The sequence below is a fragment of the Dreissena polymorpha genome, chromosome 10 (assembly GCF_020536995.1).
Source record: "Dreissena polymorpha isolate Duluth1 chromosome 10, UMN_Dpol_1.0, whole genome shotgun sequence".
Taxonomy (NCBI): domain Eukaryota; kingdom Metazoa; phylum Mollusca; class Bivalvia; order Myida; family Dreissenidae; genus Dreissena; species Dreissena polymorpha.
The window spans coordinates 62,634,739-62,655,380 of record NC_068364.1 but is presented as its reverse complement, the minus strand read 5'-3'; the positions used below and the strand labels follow the sequence as shown (position 1 = coordinate 62,655,380).

Sequence of the window (20,642 nt, the reverse complement as noted above, 5' to 3'; positions counted from 1 at the left end):
ACAGCGTAGACCCAGATGAGACGCCGCATGATGCGGCGTCTCATCAGGGTCTTCGCTGTTTGCTTAAAGGAATTTCTGTAAGATATATTATAAATGTAGAAAAAAATATACTAGACATCCCTAATTTTGGAAATAAATCGATCCACATTAGAAGGATGAGAGAGTCCACTAGGCATACATGGGATAATTCATGATGTTTTCTTTAGTGGTGAACGAATGCGACTTCGAAGATCAGGGTTTATAAATGACGATGACTTCGATTATGATAAGGACGGTCATAGCGATGATAATTTCGACGGCAACGACAATACTGATTATGAATGTAATGATGAAAACGATATTGGATGATGATCACGTCCATGGCGATGATAAAGGTGACGATGAAGGCGATGATTGCCCAATACGTTTACAGTACTTTTAACTACATTGTATAAGGGAGTTAAGTCGAATGATGTGCTTGTGGACGAGTACTCTCTCTTCAAAACAAACCGAGAACCGAATATATATTTGATCTTCTATACAGCCTATTTATGGTGAAATACAACTTTCACACTTTATAATGTGAACATGTGTTACACATAACGATGAACTATTAAATTAATATGCATATTTTACTGAAGAATCAATAACTTGCCGTCCGGAATATTGTGCGAAAAACGTTAAATGCATTTGCATCCGTAGATCCCATCTTCAAAGAATTGCACATGATGGGCTACATTTTTATAAACAATTTAAAGCATAATGGTTAGTTAACCAACGCAAAAGGACTAGAAATTTCTCAAATTATTTGCAGTAATACGTTGTCGCGACATTTAAAATCGACCTAACTGTACTAAATATCAGTCGTGTTCTAAGAAAACTGGGCATAATGCATGTGCGTAAAGTGCCGTCTCAGATTAGCCTGTTCAATCCGCACAGGCTAATCTGGGACGACACTTTCCGCTTGTATGACAGTTTTCGTTTAAATGAAGACTCTTCTTAGCAAAAATCCAAATTAGGCGGAAAGTGTCGTCCCTGATTAGCCTGTGCGGACTGCACAGGCTAAAATGGGATGACACTTTACGCACATGCATTATGCCCAGTTTTCTCAGAACGCGACTCATATGATCGGTCTGTATATACATGTCAGAATACGCTTTTTAATTCGTGTGCGCATTGAACTCGATCAGCCCTCGTGATTTTACATACGAATACGAAGTTTTTGAAAGCCGATATAAGTGGGCGCTGGTGTACGAGTGCGTTATGCAATACCTTATGTGTGTGTGTGTGCGTTTGTGCGTGTGTGTTTCTTGTGGTTTCATTCCACATAAAAGCTTCTATTTATGAGGACATTCATGTGTCCGCATGCCGAACATTTTAACCAATGGCTACGGGAAGCATTTTCATCGACAGCACCGGGTAATATTTTAATCGATTACACCGGGAAAGTTTTTAATTGATGCACCTGGCAACATTTAAATCGATGGTACCGTGAAACTTTTTTAATCGATGACACGGTTTAATATTTGTACCTATTGCACAAGAAAACATTTTAATCGATGGCACCGGGAAACATTTCAATCGATTGAATGGGGTAACATTTGAATCGATGGCACCTATAAACCTTTTAATCTGAAGCACCAGGGCTAATCATATGCTCATCTCCCGCATTATATTTGTAAGTTGAGTTACAGAGACGTTCCACTGCACCCATGCTTTACGTCGAATCCGAAAAATGAGTAAGCTATGGCTGAGCGGAGGTCGAACCTGCGATCCCCGATATCTTATCGCTCTGGACAAGGTGTATACCAGAGCCCGTCTTACGAATGGTAAATCAGAAAATATAGCTGCAACATTACGTTACCTAGCTTTTTACTAAAAACGCTGTTTAGTTTAAACCTATTTATTTGAGCTCGATTGCATAGAAAGCCTAAGGCATATTTGACACGCTCTTGAGTCCGCTTCAAGGGACTAGAACCAGTACTTGGTGTCTATGGGGGAAGTCTAAAGAACGCTCCCACAGTGGGGATCGAACCCGTGACACCCCGATCGCTAGGCGGACACCATATCCACAACACCACTGCGACCTCATGGTTTCATGACAAAGGTGAGGAACGTTGTGTCAGATTATCCGGCTGCAGTTCCACCGGACTGGCATGGCGATCCAACATAGCAAACACAGGTGCGCCGATTGGGAAGCCCTAAGTATGCAGTATCAACCAACCACTGCGGTGACCATACAGCCTGTGTCACAACAAAAATAACAAGATGGGTACGTGGAATCCTGCTCAATGTATTGCATTTGAAAATAATAAAGCCAAAACCAATACGAAAATATTAACCAATTTATTTCTAGTTTACCCACAATAAAAATCATCATTTCTGAAAATTTTCCCCACTGTTGCAAGTTACATTATGTATACAGTCATGTACATGACGTGAATCTGTTAATGTCAGATTATTTGATTAAATCCATTTAAGTTTGTTTCGATTAATGTGTTGTTCCTTAGAAAAATATATATTTTAGATCGTGCAGAATAACCTAACCCTTTAGATATAAGTATGCATTCATTGGAGAGTAAGCAAATTTAAAGTTTAAACAATTCAGAAAGAAAAATATATAACATATAGCACATTCATTCATAACAGGCATTTCGATTTAAATGAATTTTGTTATGCTTATAAATTGTCTAAGAAAACAAACGCTTTTCTAAATTAATTAACAAATTAATGAATTAACAATGAGTAAGAATGCATATGTATGAAAATTATACCCGCCAATATATTAACATTACATGCAGCTGTTACAATCGGAGATGAACAGACAAACATGCATTTAATTAAACCCTTTATGAAATAATATAAATGAAATTACTCTCCGGTTTAAACTTAGAACCCTGCTGCAACTGCGCATGCGTAGGTCACAACAAACGCTAGAAAGATAACAACCGCGTGTTTTGCCGCCCGTTTCGTGTCGTTTGGAATCAAAAATGCACTAAGTATTGTAGTTATATCAAAAAGCTTGTGCGATATCAAAAGATAAATAATCGTCGCAAATGCGAAATTCAAGAAATGGTGATTTGGGAGGTAACCAATTAAATGTTTGGCGTTAGATTGCAAGTATATGTGAAGTTGAGAGAGGTACGTCTCCAATGTAATTTTCCCAAGGAATGCAAACAAATGTATGTAGTACTTCCTCAGAATAGGGAATGAATTTCTCAGAATTATAAACGATGCAATGGGAATCATTGATGTATAGGGATGCAATGCATTATATGCGTGTTTTTCTTTGCCCATGACAAGCACGTACCACACAACCAACGCAATAATACTTCCTGCAATTAAAACTACTTTGGTCAAAATTGCTTTCCGGTAGTTTTCGCTTTTCTCCAGATCTGTCAGAAATTTTTCAAAATGCGGATAGTTGTACGCGCACAGCATTCCAAAGAAGCAAGCCCAATGATCAAGGCCAGCTCTGAATGTCCATTCGTGAATGACCCCAAAATTTGGATCCGTATATCCTAGCAAAAATGAAAATGGTTTGAAGATAGTGTCCGCCACAACGCTAATATCGAATATCACGAAGTTAAAAATGAAATAAGCCAGAAATTTGACCGCCATTTTCTTGCTATCAGTGTTCCAGGAACGGAGGACGCCCATAAATAGATACACGGAAATGAACCAATAGGAATGCATGGCGCATATGTAGTACAGCATGTATTCGTTGCCAGTGACAACGCATACACACGTGACCAGGAAGTTCAGTCGGAACTGCATTTTCAGGAAGCGGTACAAGGAGAAATCCTTCCTCACCCAGAAGAATGAAAAGTTACCTGTAAAAGAAACAAATAAAAGGCTTAGTGGCCTATGCAAAAAACAAACATTAAATCATGAATGCGCGTATAAATTATCGATTGAGAAAATACATAAAAAAGAAATGTGTTTAATACGGTCCCACAATGTACTCGCCCAATCCGGTCACCAAAACGTAGTGAAAAAAGAATGTGCATAAAATACAGCCCCAAAATGTACTCGCCAAATCCGGTCACCCAGACGTCGTGAAAATAGAATGTGTGTAAAATACGGTCTAACAATGTACTCGCCAACTCCGGTCACCCAGACGTCGTGAAAAATAACTTGTATAAAATACGGTCCCACAATGTACTCGCCAAATCCGGTCATAAAGACGTCGTGAAAAAATAATGTGTATAAAGAACGGTCCCACAATGTACTCGCAAAATCCGGTCACCCAGACGTCGTGAAAAAATAATTTGTATTAAATACGGTCCCACAATGTACTCACCGAATCCGGTAACAAAGACGTCGTGAAAAAATAATTGGTATTAAATAAGGTCCCACAATATAATTGCCAAATCCGGTCATAAAGACGTGATGAAAAAAATAATGTGTATAAAACACGGACCCACAATATACTCGCCATTTTCGGTCATAAAGACGTCATGAAAAAATAATGTGTATAAAACACGGTCCCACAATGCACTCACCGAATCCGGTCATCCAAACGTAGGCGGCGATATAGACGCGGATCCAGTTGTACCACTCCTTGGCCGCGAACACGTGATACCAGACGAACATTACCTGCATCCAGCCCTTCCATTCCTCCGTCTGGGCTCTATAGAACCAAACACGGTTGTAAGCCTGGTGAACACATCACGCTTGACGACACAAAATGAATCGCATTCTGAGAACACTGGGCATAATGATGTGCGTAAAGTGTCGTTCCAGATAAGCCTGTGCAGTCCGCACAGGCTAATCAGGGACGACACTTTCCGCTTTTATGGTTATTTTAGTTTCAAGGAAGTACCTCCTTACCGAAAATCAAGTTTAGGCGGAAAGTGTCGTCCCTGATAAGCATGTGCGGCCTGCACAGGCGAAAATGGGATGACACTTTACGCACATGCATTGAGCCCAGTTTTCTTAGAACGCGACTCAAATAAGAAATGACGGAAGAATGTACACATTACGAGAACAACACACGTTTTTGGTAATTTATTTTCTAAGTAGTTTTTCATGATTTAATTTTCGGAGTGACATCTGCAGCTATTATAATTACATAACCGCGGTAACCGCTTGTTAAAACTAGCTTAAGAAGTTTATACTGTTTGCAATACTTTCAATTGGTTCATCAACATATAATTGAAAGCATATTACGCGAAATTTCTAAACTGAAAACGACCGATAACTGTAGAAAATTTCATGATAACTTCCTCGTCTTGTCGACATAATAGTATGTTCCAAAGTTTGCAAATATCAGTTGAGTTCATAGTCAATATTTCATCAAGACAATTCAAATTTATTAAAGGGCAATAACTTCTTAAAAATTATTGTAGGAGTGCTCGAGTCTCGTCTTCATGATAGAGTCAGACTTGTTTTCAAGTTTACATTGCGTTCCAATTGATTTTAGTTGATAGTTATTGGAAAAAATTATAGTAACTTATAAATGGGCCGTGCTCTGTAAAAAGGGGGGTTAAATAAATTTGTGTAATGTGTCGTCCCAGTTTAGCCTGTGCAGTCCGCGAATGCTAATCTGAACGACACTTTTACGCACATGCATTAAACCCTTTTTTACAAAGGGCACCTCAAATAGTTTGTCTTAATATTTCCTGAGAACAAACATAGGTAGATAGCTCTTAAAATGCAAATAACACGAATGATTAGAAAGGATAAACTTGATGTACATTTCAAATAATACCATTATCAATTGAGACAAAATTGGCACTGGTTATTATTCCCGGAAAAGGTTGCGATGGTATACTACAGAACGAATACACGGGACATGTTTTCATCGAAAAGACGAGCGTAAATATAAACATAATTGATAAAATCAGCCGCGTTACGAGAAAACTTGGTTAAATTCGTATGTAAATAATGTTATCCCTGATTAGCCTGTGCAATCCGCACAGGCTTATCAGAGACGGAACTTTTCGCTTTTATTGTATTTTTCGTTTTCAGTAAGTCTTCTAGCTAAGGCGGAAGTGTCGTCCCACTTGACGCACATGCATTAACCGGTAAACTCAGTTATCACAGAACGAGGCTTAAATAAATGGACCGTGCTCTGTGAAAAAAGGGGGTTGAATGCATTTGCGTAAAGTGTCGTCCCGGATTAGTCTGTGCAGACTGCACATGCTAATCAAGGACGACACTTTCCGCCTAAACTAGATTTTTGCTAAGAAGACACTTTCTTTAAACACAAACTATCATGAAAGCGTAAAGTGTCGTCCTGATGAGCCTGTGCGGACTGCACAGGCTAATCTGGGATGGCACTTCACGCACATGCATTAAATCCTCTTTTCACAGACCACGGCCCAAACGTCCGAGGCTTGGGGTACCTGTTGAGTATTTTCTCCGAGGTGGGGCGAAGTGTGAACGCACATGCTACCAGGAACAGCACAAAGACGAGAAACAAAAACTCATCTCTGTCGTATACTCGCTCGAGCATAGGAAATATCTGTGAATAAACATATACTCAACTTAATATATGCGACGCGTTCTGGCAAAATTAGGCTTAATGCATTTGCGTAAAATGTCGTCCCAGATTAGCCTGTGCAGTCCGCACAGGCTAATCAAGGTCGACACTTTCCGCTTTTATGTTTATTTTAGTTTCAAGGAAGTCCATCCTTACCGAAAATCAAGTTTAGGCGGAAAGTGTCGTCCCAGATTAGCCTGTGCGGACTGCACAGGCTAATCTGGGACGACACTTTACGCACATGCATTAAGCCCAGTTTTCCCAGACCAAGGCTCATATTATCAGACGAATCATGCATATATAAATACTCATTTCGGCTGATATTGTCCCAAGCAATGAACTGAAGGCGCACTTTCTGTTTTGTTAAAGTTTATCAGACCTAGTCAGAACAATAAACATGTCCAGGCGTTGAGATATTTAATTAAGATCGTCAGAGTTTCCTTGGGTGTGAGTGATTTTATAATGTAACGTTTTGGATAAATACGTGTGTTCTTCTGATGATATCCATTTGAAAATAATGGTTAACGATATTACCGATATATTTGAATAGCAATTGTGTTTCAGAATGATAAAGTAAGCCATGTAGAACATTCAAACATCAACAAAGAAATAAATATTTTAATACATTTGTAATTTTATAATTATCATCGCAAGATTTAGTCTTGTATTAGTAAGGCGTATTTCTTCATACGATAAACATACATTTTCGCCATCCTCAAATCAAATTTGTTTACCAAATACCAACATAAAACTCCGTGTTAAAATTGATGGAAAAGAGTCAAAACTATGTGATGCGTGGTAAGTTATGTTGAAAGGTATGGTGCAAGTGCTTACCTTCCGATAGTCGCAAAGAAAGAAGTAGATTAGAATGCCTCCGAAGATGAGTACATTTTGCAAGACTTCGTCCAAAGATGGCGGCGGTATAACCTTAGAGAAAGTCTTCTCAGGGGGTTTGTTCGTCTGTGTTTCCCCATGTTTATTTTCATGTCCGATATCCGACTCCGTTCTATCCGAAATCTGAACTATTTTCTCAATTCCGGATTTTACTTCTGTCAACGCATCCTCGTCACTTTTTATATGTTTTTCGGTAAATTGAGATATAATTTTGGGAGAAATATCCAATTTTCTCAATAGATAAACAACAGCAAACGCGACCCACCAAACGAAAAAAGTAATTTGTCCGGATGTGACGTCATAGTGAGGTTTTGTATGAGGGTCAAACATGGTGTTGTTCCTAGTCATGAAGGACAGCGATCGATTAATCACGATGTCCATGCTTTGTCTGCAAAGAATTAACAACTTTTGAGTAATATCTTAGAATGTTTTAGTGCTATTGATAACTAATAATACACATACGACAAACATAAAAAGTTAGTTTCCAACAATCGATACGATGTTTGTCGGATTGCCGTACCTACATTTTCTAAAATGAATTATAAATTGTTTAACTTATTTATTGCGCTCGCATAGTTTGTTACCATGCATTATTATTTGTTAAATCTTATTCTTTTAAATCCAGTCCATGGTAGCATGCGTCCAATTATTCTGTTATCACCTAGTCTATTTTATAGACCGTTCCAGAATCGAAAAATTGACCGCCACCATATTGTCAGTCACGTGACTGTCCGCCATTACACTTCTGCGAGTCAGCGATTCCAAAAGCCAAAGACGTATCGAATACCCGCTTCGCCGATGTCGGATTAATAAATAACTTAATGAATTATTTTCAGGCGATTATTATATTTTTTGTTGTTAAAATGATTGTTTTAAGTTGAGATTAATTGTTACAAATACAAATTTTAAAATGTTCGTGTGTGTTGTTTTTTTGTGTGTGTAAACATCATTTATCGTTAAAGTTGCGACATATATCGTCAGTAGGATTTGCGACATTTATCGTTCCTTGCGACATTTATCGTCAACGTTGCGACAAATCTCGTAGCCTGCGACATATAACGGCGATGCGACATTTAACGGCGCTACAGGCATCTTTAAAAAAAACGCGTCATTAGCATCAAAGTAAAGATTATCTGAAGACTGAAAGGCCGACAATTTGACACAACAAAGGGCTCTATGCATAAGCCTCATTATTTTTTGCAGAAACGCTTAAATAAATTAAAATAATAATACATCTAATTATAAAAATATAATTATGAATGGCATGAGTACGCTTGTGTGATAAGCACATGAGTGATAGAAAATGTAAGGAGTGCATTGAAAATAAACGCACTACAAAGCCCTATTAAAAGCGAGGTGAATAACGGTATTTACATGTAATTTTAATTTGATGGGTTTTGTACAGAGAATGACGCTATTGGTGAATATTAACATACAACTGAAAAACACAACTTTACATGATGCAAATTGAACTGTGTATTCATGCATATTGAAAACTCGTTAAAGGGGCCTTTTCACAGATTTTGGCATTTTTTTAACTTATTCATTAAATGCTTTATATTGATAAATGTAAACATTGGATCGTAAAAGCTCCAATAAAAAATCAAGAAAAAAATTAAAAAAGGAGAAGAACGTCGCCCGGAGCAGGTTTTGAACCAGTGACCCCTGGAGTCTTGCCAGAGTCCTGAAGTAAAAACGCTTTAGCCTACTGAGCTAATCCGCCGAGTACACATGCTTGACGTATTTTATACCTTATATAAGCAATCTTCGTAGTTTCACAAAATTTAACGACAAAAACAGAACTCTCCAAATTATTCAATCGTTTCGCGTTGCAACGCTTTATAATTTTTAGGTTTTAAAATCGTCAAAAGATGCATATAATGGCTATATTAGAGCATGGTTAATGTTCAGTATTACTGTTTCCTCACAAATATCATAACTAAAACGAAAACTTACGAATCTGAAACAACTTTTTTCAATTTTGTCAATTTACCAAAGCGTGAAAAGATCCCTTTAATAGTGAGTATGAGTGGCAAATATCTAACATTTTAACACACATACATATATATACATATACTTTTTTAATCATTATTTACCCTCGTTGGCGTCAAATGGAATTTTTTAATTTTTATGATGTCGTTCCTGCATTGCCGTAAAATTAAATCTTCAAACGAAATGACGTAGTTTTAATTAACCGATACCCGCTAAATACGTTAAATGTTTTTACGTAAATTTTATAATTATTAAATTCTTTTTTTCATAAATTAAACGGGCTAGTATCTTTACGGTGTACAATTTCTGATATTCTATATTGAACATAACTTTTAATTTGTACAATATTTCACATATCTAATGTACGCAACTGTTAAGTATGTCGGAGGTTAATTATTTAACCAGAAGACTGCTTAATACTACCAGAAAAAGAAGATATGGTGTTAAATGACCAGACAGTCATCTGCCACCCAGTGGATAATATCTGATCAAAACGAGATAATCGGATTATGCAGAACAAACGGGCAATTCAACATTAGAATGCAAAGGATTGCACGATTTTAAGATTGATGCCAATAATCAAATGATAAATATTGCATTTAATTTAATTAGATGTTTTTTAATGTGTCAACGTGTTTATTTTCCTAAACGAATACCTAAAAACTGTATGTTTTTCAAACATTGTTCTGTTATAACATTAGCATAACATCTCCTCTAGCAGAAAAACTTTAGTTCATACAATTTGCATGACAAATAAAAAAGTTAAAAAAAGAAAGAAATTCATCCGTTGAATAATCGGTGCTCTCTTATAATTTAACTTATATATGTTACCGGTTGTTAGGTGGTAGTGTAATGGCGGACGCGGAGAGTATTCAGGAGGGATAATTGGGTAATGACTAAATTCTGGAACGGTCTATATTGCGTCTTGGATTCTTATATATTGATCTACTCGATGGTTTCATAGTTATTTAGAACGGGATTACATTTCTTTAGTGTATAACATATGTATTACTTTATTGAAGTTTATTTTATCGAAAGCCTAAGTCATTATTTCATACTCCAGTTTCAGAATGTATTGGTGAATATGCAACCAACCCAGAACATCTCTAAGGTCATCAAAATATTCACGGTACGTTACCAAAGAAGGCCGCTTTTACGAATGTAAATAAAAGTATTAATAACGAAAAAAACAAACAAAAAACAATCAGCCATTAAAAACAATATTTCAGTAAAAGTATAGTACCTGCATGATCTGTCTAGAGACACAAATCCACATTTTGCTATTTCCAACGAATTTCATATGTATGGAACCAATGAAAACCTGGGGACAAAACAATAATTTTAAACTCCACAGCGCAATACGCGTTTATACAATAATCCAAAACATTTGCTAGGTCATCTATTTGGACAATTGGATTGCATTCAAATACTAATGCGTGTTTGACATATATTCGCCAGTTGGATATCTTTACAAAGGATAGCAAGTTGAAAACATTAAACTCGCGAGAATATAATGAACGAAAATGTCATCAACTAAAAACCAACCTTTGCAACGAATGATAGAAGAATTGTTGCTTGCATATAAAAAAATTAAAGAATATATTAAAAAAATCGGTTCGTTGACTGAGTTTGTCTCGTTTGGAAAAAATGGTAGATTTAACAATTTAAAAAGAGTATAATATGACCCCGTGTGACCATATAAATAAAAATAAAAGCATTTTATTTAACCGTACACGTTTTTTCAAAGGGTTTGCGAATTGGCGAAAGTTCCTAAATTTTGATTCACGAGACTAAAATCATTTCCGGTGTCAGAATATTCTTTGCTGGAAGCGGGTCGTCATGGCGAAACAAAAAAAAGAATATATATTATGCTTTATTGAACTTCTTCACAACCGTTATTGAACTAATCCAAATAGTATTTAAGGAACCAATTCGAGCGTCAAGTAATATTTTTATCCTTATTCAGCGTTAACGTTCGCGATTGTACAATCGTTATATTAGATACATAAAGTCTGATGAATTTCGCCTAGTTCCATGGTAAAAATCTAAACACAATGGCGACCCATTTACCATTTGATCAAAATAAGAATACATATATACAATTAAGCAAACACATTTTATAAGCTAAACGTCAAGCACCTTGCAAGTGCCTTATACTTGAAATGGTAATGAAACACGGACTAGCAAGTTTAGTTCAATCGACACATGTCGCCAAATACGAAATGTATGCGACATTTGCTCTGTCGATCAAAACGTGATTACAATTAGCTAGCGCTTGTATAATGGGCATATTAACTGCGCTATTAGTTTAAAATATTCATCATCTAACGCTAAAAGGGGCAAATTTACAGATAGGCAAATCGATATTATTCTGTTGTTGCTTTTTTCAACTCTATCAACAATAACGATGAGATCGTGCTGTAGTAAATGGCGTTGAAAATGAGAAGAAGGCACTCTTTATCCGATAGGCTACCGTAAGTCTGGGTATGTGTTGGATGCTTTCAATTTTGTTTTATGTGTGTTCTTTAACTTGGGACATATTTAACCCCACGCTTTTTTAAAAGCGTGGGGATATTGTGGTTATCTCCGCCGTCCGTCCGTCCGTCCTGGCCACTATCTCCTCATACACTATTAGCATTAGAACCTTGAAACTTACACACATGGTAGCTATGAGCATATGTGCGACCCTGCACTATTAGGAATTATGATCTGACCCCTGGGTCAAAAGTTATGGGGGTTGGGGTGGGGCCGGGTCAGAGATGTTCACTAATTTCTATAGGTTATTTTACATTAACTTCTTTATTTCTACACCGATTGATACTGAACCTCTCTTATGACAATACGGTCAATCTCAACTATGCATGGCCCCTTTACCAAAACTGGGGCGCTCCGCCCACATAGACCACATCCACCAAAAATTGCCTTTTACTATAATTTCTTCGTTTCTACATTGATACTGCATCTCTCTTATGACAATACGGTCAATCTCAACTATGCATGGCCCCATTACCAACCCTGGGGCGCCCCGCCCACATAGACCACACCCACCCAAAATTGCCTTTTACTATAATTTCTTCATTTCTACACCGATTCACTTCAAATTGATACTGAACATCTCTTATGACAATACGGTCAATCTCAACTATGCATGGCCAAATTACCAACCATGGGGCGCCCCGCCCACATAGACCACACCCACCCAATATTGCATTTTACTATAATTTCTTCATTTCTACACCGATTCACTTCAAATTGATACTGAACCTGTCTTATGACAATACGGTCAATCTCAACTATGCATGGCCCCATTACCAATCCTGGGGCGCCCCGCCCACACAGACCACGCTCACCCAAAATTGCCTTTTACTATTTCTTCTTCATTTCTCCACCGATTTACTTCTAATTGATACCTGAACTTCCCTTATGACAATACGGTCATTCTCTACTATGCATGGCCCCATTACGAGTCCTGGGGCGCCCCTGGGTCAAACATGCGGCGTGGGGATACGCGTCGGCCTCTGCCGCGCCATTTCTAGTATAACTAGTAAAGCGCAATACAGTCAATTTATCGCGGTGCACTCAGACTTTGCAGGCTACGAAGCTTTCATGAAGCGACCACTTGCACTTGGACTTTGCAGGCTATGAGTGATTATAAGCAGCAAGTTACATTTAGCCCATTGATGCCTAGTGGATTCTCCCATCCTCCTTTATTGGATCAATTAATTTCCAAAATTAGGGATGTCTAGTATATGTATTTATATATTTAGACTATTTCTTACAGAAATTCATTTTAACAAACAGCGCAGACCCTGATGAGACGCCGCATCATGCGGCGTCTCATCTGTGTCTACGGTGTTTGCCAAGGCCTTTTTGTCTAGACGCTAGGCATAAATGGGTTAAAGGATGTGAATATATTTAACTCATCTTTGCAACAGTATACGCGATTTGGTGAACATTTTGTGTATCTTTTAATATATAATTTTGTACCGTTAAACTTCTAATTGCAATCATATTATTCGGCCTTTTTACTATATGCTAGGCATAAATGGGTTAAAGGCGTTTTTTATAAGTAGTCACTTTAGGACGAAATACGATGTTAAGCGGTCGATGAACACGCAAAAGTATCATTTCAACTGTATAACCGTTGGCCGATTGTCACCGGGCCGATTGTCACCGGAAAATATTTTTTCCATCTTTTTTTTGCTTATTTTGTTAAATTAAATATTTGTTTCATTCATATGAGCATATAGTTATACAAGCTACTCGATCTTGATGATATTTTAATTCATACTCAACAGAACTAAAATTGTGCTTTTTAATTTATCCACAAGCAAACAACCAAAGTTCGATTTTTTCCTAACTAAACCAGTGAAAACACAAACTTAGAAACCAACCATTCTAATAAGTCATATTTGCCAGGAACGTTTACAACCCTAAAACAAATATTTACATTTTAACCTTAACATGACAGTTATCCTTCCAGTATAAGAACAAATATTAATCAAAGCGCTGAAGGCACTGAAGGTGTTCGCTATTGCATAATCTTAGACGCAGTTCAGTTTTCAAAATTATGTTATAGCTTTTTATATCGCAAGTTTAAAATGAACACAACCCATTCAAATTTATAAAGAGTGTGTCTGAAAGCACAGGTTGAGATGTGTGTGCACTTTATATCCTCATATTTATTTTATAGAGAGAACTTAGACAAAATAACAATAATATGTATCTTTTTTCACAATTGGTTGCTGCACTGGCAACCATCTTTATAATTTTGTTTCCTTGCTTAAAATAACAAGCCTATAACCATAGTACATGTTGTGTTATGTGTATCTAATACTGTATATATTTTCTTTAAATTATTGAGCAACAATTTTGCCCGCATGACATACTTTTAATGCAGCATTAAGCCCAATTATCCCTGGAAGCAGCCAATATGTACAATTTTCAATGATACTAGTAAACTGGCAAATGTCGTCGCACAAGCTCTTATAAACACTAGACTGGCCAATATCGTTGAACAAGCTCTTAAACCTCATAAATGCTGTCTGCTACAGTGTTCTAGTGGTTAAGTACAAACAGGCAGTGGTTATCCTTACTAGCTGCAGCTGTCGTCCATAGCGTAGTTAAAGCTATAAAGCATACTGATTTTCAAAACTGCATCTCTACTTTAGCTTGAGCTTACGTTCACACTAAAATGGGATAAAAGGACATTCAAGCATTGACGTGTACTGTGATACTTTGTTACTAATAATATAATATATGCGGTAAAAATTCACCGAGTAGGATAATTAAATGTCAACTACATGTCAAAGCGGAATGCATATCTGTATATAGTTATTCACTGTATGGTTGGCATTGTTGTTATAATAGGACCATTTTCACGTTTTGATAAATTGATAAAATTGAAAACAAATTGTTAAAGATTTCAGATTTGGAAATTTTCGTTAATATATTATATTTGCGAGGGAACAGTAAATCTGAACATTTTAATATGTTCTAAAATATCCATTGTATGCATCTTTTGACGAAACCTGAAAATTATAAAGCGTTACAAACGGGAAGCGATTGAATAATTTGGAGGGTTATGTTGTTATCCTTATATTTTGCGACATTAAGAGGATTGCTTATATAAAGTATCAAATACACCAATCGCTATATGAGCACGGTTGTGGTAAATGGTTCGAGTCCAATTGAGAATTACTTTTTTTCTTTCTTTATTTTCATTCTTGATTTTTTTTTACTGGAGCTTTTTAGTAAAAATGTTTACATTAATCAATTAAATGAATTTTGTGAGAAACTTCAAAATATGCCAAAATCTATGAAAAGGTCCATATAAGTCTTTAGAAAACGTTCAATCTCGTTTCTTTTTCTTAAACAACCGTCAATCTTCGTTGCGCACAATCAATATAAACGTATCATACCATGTCCAAGTTATTTTTGTTGATTAATACAACAGCTATAACGGATTCAAAGCGGGCGCTACAATATAGGTCGTGTTCTGAGAAAACTGGGCTTATTCCTGTGCGTAAAGTGTCGTCCCAGATTAGCCTGTGCAGTCCGCACAGGCTAATCAGGGACGACACTTTCCGCCTAAATGGGATCTTTGCTTAGAAGAGACTTCATTAAAACAAATAATGTCATACAAGCGGAAAGTGTCGTCCCTGATTAGCCTGTGCGGACTGCTGGGTCTACGCCGTTTGCCAAGGCATTTTTTCTAGACGCTTGGCATAAATGGGTTAAATTAATGCAGGGTTGATGCCGCTTTTATGATATTTTTCGTTTCAATGAAGTCTCCTCTTAGCAAAAATTCAGTTTAGACAGAAAGTGTCGTCCCTGCTTAGCCTTTGTGCATTGACTGCACAGGCTAATCTGGTACGACACTTTACACATATGCATTAAACCCCTTTTTCACAGAACACGGTCCAAATGTATCAATAATAAAGTTTGTATTTTTGGTTAGACGCAATGCTTTCTTGTATAGTTACTTTTAATTACACTATGAAAAAAAATACGAAAATGTGACAAAATTCCTGTTTAACTCATATTTACAGTGAAGTTAACCATTCGTGAATTCAAATAAATTCATGAATTCAAATAAAATATCAATAGGTTCCTTGCATATTTTGCATGTAAAAACAAGAAACCTCCGCCATGTATGAATTCAATGAATGCCTCAAAATATCTTTAAATAAACGGACTATTGTTTATTGCATATGATTGCATTAAGAATCTATTGGGATTTATTGATCAATTTTGTGAAGGAAAAGAATGCGTCACCAAACTGCCGGGGGGTACACAAGTTCCGCGTTTGGCCGAGTATGTTGACATTTGATCATTTGATAGTGCAACAACAATATGCTTACTTAATTATTATTACTTTAATTCTAACTGCAACATTACAAATGCTACTCATATATAAACAGGTAACATGCTTACCTGAGGAGTATTCCTTATATAATATCAAACCAAAAGTTTCAACCGAGTAACTATTACACGCAGTGCACTCTATACATGAACTATCCAGTATGCAAATACATGTAACACGTTTCATCCAGTGTTTAAACACTAACAGTAGATCATAGGCCACTATGTTGTCAATAGTTATAAATGTATTGTGTATACTATTAAACTATTTCAAAGTCGATAAATCGATCGTAAGGATATCGAGGATCATATCGGTGTTAGAACAGCTTGTATTTAAAATACACTGTAAATACGATATACGGTCATCGGGAAAGTTAATGTTCCAAGTGATCCATTTTGTAAGGCAGGTTCCGTTTTGTAAACTATATTTATCATGCGAATTAATCTGAAATTTATCAATTCGTTTCATTTTAAAAGTGAGTTTTCAATCGTTTCGCAAAAAAAATTGTTCGATAAATGAAAGTAATGATAATTTTTACTTAAAATTTTGGCTTAAATACAAATAACCACATTCAGTAAATTAATGAATATTTATTTTTAACAGTTAATAAATATTAAAAAGCTAGTTTTTAATCCCAAACTGCTTTATTTGTATGTACGGAAATAGTTATTTACATTCAAATGTTATTTATTATAACCACGTTTTTTTGAAAAGCGTGGGGATATTATGGTAAGCACTTGAAACTTACACACATGGTAGCTATGAGCATATGTGCGACCCTGCACTATTTGGAAGTTTGATCTGACCACTGGGTCAAAAGTTATGGGGGTTGGGGCGGGGCCGGGTCAGAGATTTTCACTCATTGTTTTAGGTTATTTGCCATAATTTCTTCATTTCTACACCGATTGTCTTCAAATTGATACCGAACCTCTCTTATGACAATACGGTCAATCTCAACTATGCATGGCCCCATTACCAACCCTGGGGCGCCCCCCCACATAGGCCACGCCCAACCAAAATTGCCTTTTACTTTATTTTTTTTAATCTCTACACCGATTCACTTCAAATTGATACTGAACCTCTTTTATGACAATACAGTCAATCTCAACTATGCATGGCCCCATAACCAACCCTGGGGTGCCCCGCCCACATAGGCCACGCCCACCCAAAATTGCCTTTTACTATAATTTCTTCATTTCTACACCGATTTACTTCAAATTGATACTGAACCTCTCTTATGACAATACGGTCAATCTCAACTATGCATGGCCCCATTACCAACCCTGGGGCGCCCCTGTGTCAAATATGCGGCGTGGGGATAGGCGTCGGCCTCTGCCGCGCAATTTCTAGTTCAATTTAATAACATTGAAAACACATTGCGCATACTAGTAACTATTTTGCGTTAACCGTAAATCACCGCAAAGATACACTATGAAAGTATGAATATTGCACGCGTTTCGTTAGTCACGCTTGACAGCATACTTGGTGAATACAGTTGCTTTAAGACCGTAGGGCTCGGAAGGGCTTTAAACATCTAAGCTTTCACAATAAACATCAAAAGCCATACACCAATACATTTTCGAAAGCAACATTTTCACCCAATATGTGAAGAAAGAGTCTCGTTAACCTTATAAAGAACATTAATCTTATAATAAGCCTGAAGTTTTCGAATCGCCATTAACATGGTCGCTGCGCGAGTTCACCAACTACTTTAATACGATTGCATATCAATTTGTTGATACACTATTAGATCTCGTAAAAAATATGAATGCACAATTCATAAAGATAATGGTATCATTAAAATAACACTAAGAGTACAATTGTTATAGTTTAAACAAATAATGGTGTAAGTCATTGATATGGAAAGTGCCACATACACATGCAACATTATTGGTTATTTGAGCCATAACGTTCTAAAGTGTTTACTGGTGTGAAGAAGGTCGCCAACATACCAACGATATGGCGAAATCAGCAGCCATTCAGAGGGGGTAATCACGTGCTAGTCAAGATGGCGACGTCCATGCCGAGACAGGTATTTTTTGCCGTTTTGTACCATTTATTACATATTATTGTTGTTAATGGCGCTCACTTTCCATCCATATCACAAGAAAGTTACACGCGCTTATTTCGTATTAATATTTGCTTTATATCTCAACTTCACGCCGGTTATGCGGATACTTTGATAACGGATGGCATTTCGATAACAGAGAACAACAAAAGCCACGCGCGAGAGGTGAGTTTTTCAGGGTTTTTTCGCATTTATTTCCTGTTCATTGGGTTTTCGGACACGGAAAATTGCTTAGCCGATTAATGGTATAGCACTTCGTATTGCACAGAAAGAAATTCACGGAAACTGTTGATTAATTGAGAAAAGACGACGGAATTTCATCGCAAATCAGCATGAATAGGATGAAATGTACATATTTCAACTAAATAAAAATACTTAGAAATGAATCAGGAACGTGTTCACTATCCGATTTACAAGATCAATAGTTCTATTAATGTTACAGCATCTTACATTTGTAGTATACTGATGTATTTGAGGAATTTCTCAATATTACGGAGTCGGATGCCACATTTGCATGGACACTTCTTTAGCCGATCATTTCTATTACAATGGCACTTCTATTCCCGATTACACGACACTTTTTAAAGGATGTAATAAACAATATTAAGTTAACCAGAAATGCAAAATTCGTTGTTGAATACTGTTATAGAAAGCATGTCATAATTAACAATAATTAATTACTGGACTGACGTAAATTAAAAACGAATCACCGAACATTTGCTTCATTTTTCTTATCCCTCTGGAATATAAGCATGATTTTTTTCATGACATATTCAATTAAGACACCACGTCTTTGAGACTAAAATCTGACCATTTTCAGTTTCAATTTATTTTTCTTATATCGATTGTAACGCTGAAGCTTATATCCACTCTGTTGATGTCTGCTTCTTTGGTACTACACCGGTACTCTTTCCGGTCTACAACATATCAGAGTGCCAGATTTGTTAAACGTCTCCATTATCAGACGTGTCTATTATCAAAGTATCTACAATATCATGCATACCACCTTTTAAAACATGCTCTCTCTACGTTCATATTTCATTGAACATTATCAAAATTTCAGTATTTTAAGCACAGTAATTTATCTACATGCTTGAATAGCAAACACCTTTGTATAGAACAGAAACGATATACATAAACGCATTTCAAGCCAAAGATAATACTCGGATACAAGAGTGCCCAATTTGTTGAGAGTCCCTGTTATCCGACGTGCCTTTTATCGGGAATCGAAGTGTTTACAAAATCATGCATACGTTGTATTTAAATATGCCATATCTTCGTTCCTAGTTCATTGAGAACTATCAAAATGCCAGCATTTTAAGCACAGTAATTACTCTACAATCTGGAATAGCAAACACTGTATTGCAATATTTCTAAGTATGTTTATTGTGTTGAAATAGGTACTGATCATTCAGTGTATGCTGTTTTCCGATGGAATGTTCTCATATTTTTGCAAAAAATCCATCATTCTTTCTGGAAATTCTTCCTTCATATTACAAAAGGATATACTATTTACCAACTCCGCAATGTATCGTGTCACAAAATATAATATTAAGGATATAAATTATAAAAAAATAAATAATAGAAAATTATATTTCGCGCGTGGCTTTTGTTTTTCTCTGTTATCGAAGTGCCATCCGTTATCCAAGTATCCGCATTACCAGCGTGCACTTTAATCCCTATGAACATTTCTAAGAGGGATGACCTTATAACATCTCCACTAGTCGAGATGTAAAGCGAATTTAAATACGAAATAAACGCTAATCACTTTCTTACGGATATGGCTGGAAAGTGAGCGTCATTTAGAAATTAAACAAAAGAAATAAAGGGAATAAACGGCGAAAAATACCTGCCTCGGCATGGACGTTGCCGTCACGAGATAACCCCCTCTGATTTAACAAATGGTTACGGTTCTTTTGTCGCAAGAAGTATAAGAACCGAATAGCGTTCGTTTATCTTTTTTTATATTATTTTGTATTATTATAATAATAAATTATCATTTTTCATAACTATGTGTTGTGCGAAAGAATAAAATATCCATAAAATACAATAAGTGGATCTTCTTAAATGATTTTACTTTAATAGTGTATTTGTCACTGTTGTACGTTTTGGGGCCGTATTTAAACCTTTTGTATTAATAAATATTTTATACCTGGGAGTGTATGATCTTATAATATAATTACATTTGTTAATTTAAATAAAAACAAATAGCAAGAAAGTAAAAAGTAGGGGCAATTCAGTTTATATAAATAAGCCTAATTATGTATACTTCCAGAACAAAAGGCTATATTCGAAAGCCTCAAAGGTCATAATACGATTTCACTTGAGTAAGCAAACGCAAGATTGGACTAGGACAG

General features: G+C 36.3%; 1 protein-coding gene across 2 annotated transcripts; it reads right to left on the bottom strand.

Moving 5' to 3' along the window:
* Window positions 1-2,508: 2,508 nt before the first annotated feature.
* Window positions 2,509-16,531, bottom strand: LOC127847875 (uncharacterized). Of its 2 annotated transcripts, XM_052380090.1 has the most exons (6): window positions 16,289-16,531; window positions 10,596-10,673; window positions 7,301-7,748; window positions 6,330-6,448; window positions 4,485-4,612; window positions 2,509-3,812 (listed from the first exon to the last, which is right to left on the bottom strand). In XM_052380090.1, exons 3-6 carry the CDS (start codon window positions 7,739-7,741, stop codon window positions 2,869-2,871), a joined length of 1,632 nt encoding a protein of 543 aa, XP_052236050.1. In that variant the 5' UTR covers window positions 7,742-7,748; window positions 10,596-10,673; window positions 16,289-16,531; the 3' UTR covers window positions 2,509-2,868. The 2 variants fall into 2 exon arrangements, with proteins under 2 accessions (XP_052236050.1, XP_052236051.1); XM_052380091.1 differs by lacking the exon at window positions 10,596-10,673.
* Window positions 16,532-20,642: the final 4,111 nt, after the last annotated feature.

Excerpts from the sequence above, each read along its gene's own strand:
- LOC127847875 (XM_052380090.1), bottom strand. The coding sequence starts at position 7,741 with ATGGACATCGTGATTAATCGATCGCTGTCCTTCATGACTAGGAACAAC. Across the intron at positions 4,613-6,329 it reads TCGGAGAAAATACTCAACAG|AGCCCAGACGGAGGAATGGA; the intron begins GTACCCCAAGCC and ends TTGGTTCTATAG. Across the intron at positions 3,813-4,484 it reads CGTTTGGATGACCGGATTCG|GTAACTTTTCATTCTTCTGG; the intron begins GTGAGTGCATTG and ends TTTCTTTTACAG.